General features: G+C 38.9%; 1 protein-coding gene across 5 annotated transcripts in view; it reads right to left on the bottom strand.

Annotated features, from left to right (window-relative positions):
- Positions 1-4,396, bottom strand: part of vps13c (vacuolar protein sorting 13 homolog C) — a 141,917-nt gene extending 137,521 nt beyond the window's left edge. For 4 of the 5 annotated variants that reach the window (XM_025010945.2, XM_037979977.1, XM_017437560.3 and 1 more), the window contains exon 1: positions 4,189-4,395. In XM_025010945.2, the coding sequence (XP_024866713.1) occupies positions 4,189-4,288 (100 nt within the window). In that variant the 5' untranslated portion in view covers positions 4,289-4,395. Of the gene's footprint in view, positions 1-4,188 lie in introns of all 5 variants that reach the window. The other variant, XM_025010947.2, reaches the window with a different exon arrangement.
- Positions 4,397-5,443: the final 1,047 nt, after the last annotated feature.

Genomic DNA, 5,443 nt, shown 5'->3' with positions numbered 1-5,443 from the left:
AAAAAATGCAAAATGACTGTCTTACTGCGTCCAACCTCAGCAGCAATGGCACGTTGTGAGAGGCCTTGCTTATGCAGCTCAACAATCCTACCACGTTCAAAGTCAGTGAGCTTTTTTGCTTTTCCCATCAGGAGGTCTTGACAGTGGAAAGACTTGACAGAAAATGACATGGGATCCAGATTTTTGCACAGCTTTTGGCTTTTAAAGACTATGGTCTTAAACTTTTGATCAGCTGAAAAAATCATGTTTGAGTGTAAATGCAGTTTGCAGAAAATTCCCTGCAAAAACGTTCTTGTCTCTTGCACTGATTGTTTCCTTTAACATTGTGAAGCTCTACTTAGAACCTTCTTAAGATCCAACAGTGCAAAATGCTAATTCTTGCAATTTTTTGACTGGTCTTAAGATTTTGATCAGGAGTGTATTTAAAATATAAAAGATTTAAAATAAAACAGATTCTAAAATAACTAGGCCAGTGTTTTATTTAGGTGTTGGTTAAATGTCAACATTTTAACCTGTTAACTCTCACCCCCAAAATGCAAAAACTGCCTGAAAAAATGCATACCCCAAATAAATCAGATGCTGCTCTTGAACCACTTGGAGTACATACAAATGGTTGGTGTCCTTGTAAAGGTAACAATTTAAGTTTTTTGGCAGTGCAGTGCAATTTATTGTTCTGGTAACTAGGATTTCAGTAATAAAGTTGTAATATGATTGGCTGTGGAGGGCTCATCTATCAACCTAACTGATCAAAAGAGGTGTCAATCAAAAGAGGAGGGTCTAGACGACTTTTTTGATGTCCTGGTGTTTAAATATGTTATCATAGAAACTGTGCAGGACACTTTAAAAGTGAAACAAAAGTAAATATGGAATATTTATTTAGTGATATATTTTCCTTTAACCATTCAATCTATTAAAATATATCCTATAAAAAAATAAATTCTTAAGTAAAAATCTTGCCCATTTTTGTAAGTAACTCCATGTTTTTCATCTTAAGAAATAGCTGAAAAACATACTTGGAGACTTGAATACACATGTATTCCCTGCTGTGTGCCACTAAGAAGCTGCAGACTGCACAAGAGATAATGATAAGAAAACAAAAAGTGCAGATTGCACAACACAATATATCAGATGTGCTGTTGCACAATCCTTATCAAGTTGCCTGAAGTGGATGATGTAGAAAATGCTGGGTTTTTTTTTTAGATTTTGTCTGAAGTTGCTGAGCTGTTTGTTAAACAGTTAATATTAGATTTAACTCATTAGTACTGCTGTACATCAGAAAAAACTAAATAAAAAACAGGTTTGATTTGATAAATGAAGTAATTCACACATTATGGGACAGACTAAGAGCTAAATATACCTCTTTACTGTGGAGTTAAACGTTTCCCAAGCTAAGCAGCAGCAGGAGGCCTGCTCTGTTTTGTACTAACAGTTTTCTGCAACAAAGGAAGAATTACCCTCTAACTGTAGAAAAAGTTTCCTCTTATGATTTTTGTACACTTTCCATTAATAGAACAGGCTATCCTTTATGAATAAAGTTTCTGGCCAAGTTGTTTTTTTTCCCTCTCCTGAAACTTTATTTGTTGGATTGGTGTATTTTGAACAGAAAAAGCATCAAATGGCACGCGTCTTTTCATGTGAACGTGCTTAGAGACTAAAGCAGAACGTCTGTGTTAAAGTAAACTCAGAACCACCATCATAGTTCCTGTCCGTTCTTAGTGCAGCTTTAGGTTTAGTCAAGTCTGGCTAAGGAGATAAGTCCTTATTTTGTTGATTCTCAGGGACACCGATGAACCTGATCAGGAGCGGATCAGTACACCTGTGTGAATACTTTCAGGGGATTTTCCATTAGCGGCTGATTGGTTGAGAGTCTCTACCTCCTCAGGTAGGTAAACAGGTAAGAGAGAAAACAATACAACAGAGGAATGCAGTCAGACATGCAGGAGCAGCATCTAAACCCACATATGTCCAGATGTAACAAATCAGTTTTCTACATGTTACTGATATGTTGAGCCATGGAAAAAAATAAATGCACCCTCTTTTCCTAGGGTTTCATCTTTCAGGACATGATGAAACTTATCTCTGGTGCAGCAGGTCTTAAAATCAGGTCACTATAGCCAAAAGAACCTGACTTTTTACAGTTTCATTTCATTTAATTTCAAACAGAGACTAAACCAAAATGTTAAAGCTATGTAAAAAATGCATCCAGTCCTGCTGCTTCCACAGGATTTTAGAGGTTCAGTATCAGCCAGGAGTTGCTGATCAGATGTATTGATTAACTGCTCATCATCAGTAAAACCACCTCTAGAAAAGCAGCAGTTTTAGCTGCTCTGGAGCATACCGGTGTGTGTTCACACAATGCCAAGGTAGAAAGACATCAGCAATGACTTCCGAGAAACAACTGCTGCTGCCCATTAAACTGGGAGGGGTCAAAGGTAATTTCCAAACCATTAGCAGTCAATTATTCTACAGAGACAAAGATTGTTCACAAGCTGTCCATCTTCCCAGGAGTGGATGTCCCAGTAAATTCACCCCGAAGATGAGGTCATGAAATGGTCAGAGAAATGAGCTGCATCTCAGACTTTACAGGCCTCAGTTAGCAGGTCAAAGGTTAAAGGTCATGACAGGACAATTAGAAAAACCCAGAACAAACAAGTTTTCCAAACAAGCCAGAGTTGCAGGAGAAAACCTCTTCTGTCTAAAAGTACTTGGCAGCACGACTAAGGTTTGGAAAGTTTCATCTGAATCAAGCATATGGCAAGTAAATCCTGTTTATGAAGTGCCTTTCAAGATGAAAATCAAAAGGTGCTTCGCATCAAGAAACAGAAAAGACACAAAGATAAAATGAAACAAAAAAATCTTATTAAAATAAACTAAAAGCAGATAAAATAGAAGGCTACTCAAATGCCAGTGTAAAAAGATAGGTCTTCAGCTGTATCTTAAATCCACAGAATGTAGCTGTAAATGCAAACAAGTCCAGACAATCAAGGCAACAACAGCAAAAGCTCTGTCACCTTTAGGTTTTAAACTTGATTTAGGGACAGTAACAGTCCTGAATCAGCTGACCTCAGGGTCCAAACACCTTATCCCAACTGTTAGCACAGTGGTGGAGGGCTAATGGTTTGGGCTCCTTGCAGTCATTGAGTCAACCCTCAACTCCTCTGTAGACCAAAGGATTCTGGGGCCAAATGTGAGACGGTCTGTTTTTCACTCACATTTTGGCTTTGTTGCTGTTTAATAAATAATGACACAGTGTGACATGTTGGGTTGTTGTTTATCTAAGTTAGAATTTACCTCCTTTTAAGACCTGCTGAAACCTCAATCTGTTTTAAATTGTTCTGATATGCTAAACCTTAGAAGTAGAATTTGATTTAATGTTATTTCATGTTTCTATGTGCTTCATCAGTTGTTTTTTAACTTAAAGCTGTAATATTATTGATCCTCCGCACACAGGACGGCTCTCCTCGCCGTTATTATGATAATGAGCTCAGTTTGGTAAACTCTGATAAAACCATGTCTGATAAAAACGCCTTATGCACGCGCATGCGCGCTGAGCTCAGCTGATAAACATGTTTAATTAAGGCACTGAACCGTTTTTAACTCTTTAAACTCCATAGTGTGGCTGATCTGATCCAGGACCAGAGTCGGAACCACCTCCGCAGGTGCATCGGGGCCCGCTGGGCACTCTGCCCGGGGCCGTGGGAGCTGGGCTCAGACGTTGTTTACACGCTGCTGGTCCTGTCACTGACGCCCCTACTCACATCATCCTTAAAATACGAAGTGTTTAAATAAACGTGTTGCTAGTTGAAGTTAAACAGGACTACGCATGGTTGTGGGTTCCTATTGTGAGTCGGTCTGTAATTCGGGAGCCGTCGCATTCACTGACAATCACTTTAATCATTAAAACCTGACATTTTTAACACAAGACGCGACCACTTCCGATATCGTCTCAGAGGAGGCGTGGCAAGAGCGTCCGACAGAAGTTTACATTTGATCAAAAATAACAAAATAGTGTGGTTAAAATTAATACCGATATATTGAAGACAATCAGATGTCCAACAATAGAACCCACAGTATGGTCTAAAGTGTTTGTGCATTGGTAATGAAAGAGATTATTTTTAAAGTGAGAGATTTTGGAACGAAGTCTGGCCTGCCTTTTTGTGGAGGCTGCAAGCTAGCAGCAGTGCTCACCTCCCCAGATCCCGATCTTCAATTGAGACTTGTCCAGGTTCTCCACATAGTCCCCAATGAACCTGTTCAGTAGGTCACTGACCAGAGACTCGAAGACCATGACTAAAAGCTCTCGTTTGGACCCGCTGAGGGTCACGGTCTATCGGCACCTGAGTTCCGGTTCAGATGATCCTCTAGAGTCGACTAGTGCTGTCTGCGAATGTTGTGTGAAAAGATGAATCGGTCAGGTGAGAATGAGTCAGAAACAGAGGGAGGGCCTTTTTTTCTGACCTGTTTTACGAAAAGAAAAAACTGTGTAAAATGTTACCAGAGTCAGAGGAAATATGATCTGCTCCAATTATAAATATCAGACTCACTGAAATAGAGAAAGACTTGAATTGCCCCTTACAGCACTAGGCGAGATTTTTGACTGCCATCTTGTCAAGTGCTACGTGTATTACTCTGCAGTGTTTACATGTTAAAGTCATGCCTTTTTAACGCCTTGTGCTCGCTGTATGGTGAGTCATCAGTCTATAAGCGCGCAAATAGTCTTGTTTTACTTAAGTAAACTTATATTATGGATAACAAGAAAATATAAGACCAGAGCATTCTGTGATGAAACTCACAAATGTGTTATTTATTTAGGTATTTTTTGTTTCAGTTAGCACAGTTTATTTTGAAGGCCTGGCACCTTAGAAAGAGGACACTTTTTGTTTAAAGAATGTTTATATCTGTCCGCGTGTGTGCTTGTTTGTATTTGTTTTAATGTGTCTTGTAAGCCCATGTGGGCTGGGCACTTGTGAGGGTGCATGACACATTTGAAAATAAAACTCAAATCAATCAATCACAACAAGCCTGGTAGAGCATTAGTGGCACCACCCAGGAGTGCTACTACTATAGCTGTGATAAAGTGATCAAGTGCTGTAATCATTCTAACCACACCAGAACATAACTGAACTTTAAAGTATTTTACATTTCTGCTTAGTCTAACCAGAGCTTTGTAGTTAATTTTACTAAGAGATAACCTAAAGAGAGGATTCAAACTTGGGTTGGGCGATACGGTAAAAATGTGAAACCTTTTTACTTTAAAATAACGATTACAATTTTTTTTTTCAATTTTATATTGATTTTTACGAGCTTTATAGTCCACACAGTTTACAGTCTACCAAGCTTGCCCTATCTTTTCACCTGTTTCACTTTACTTTAAGCTCAGGTCCTCCTCAACCAGAGGCCTGGGAGCTTGATGGTTCTACACAGTATCTTAGCTGTTTCTAGG

Source organism: Kryptolebias marmoratus, linkage group LG15 (genome assembly GCF_001649575.2).
Source record: "Kryptolebias marmoratus isolate JLee-2015 linkage group LG15, ASM164957v2, whole genome shotgun sequence".
In the NCBI taxonomy this organism is placed as follows: Eukaryota; Metazoa; Chordata; class Actinopteri; order Cyprinodontiformes; family Rivulidae; genus Kryptolebias; species Kryptolebias marmoratus.
The sequence above is the reverse complement of the archived record's forward strand: the minus strand, read 5'-3'. Positions and strand labels throughout refer to the sequence as shown.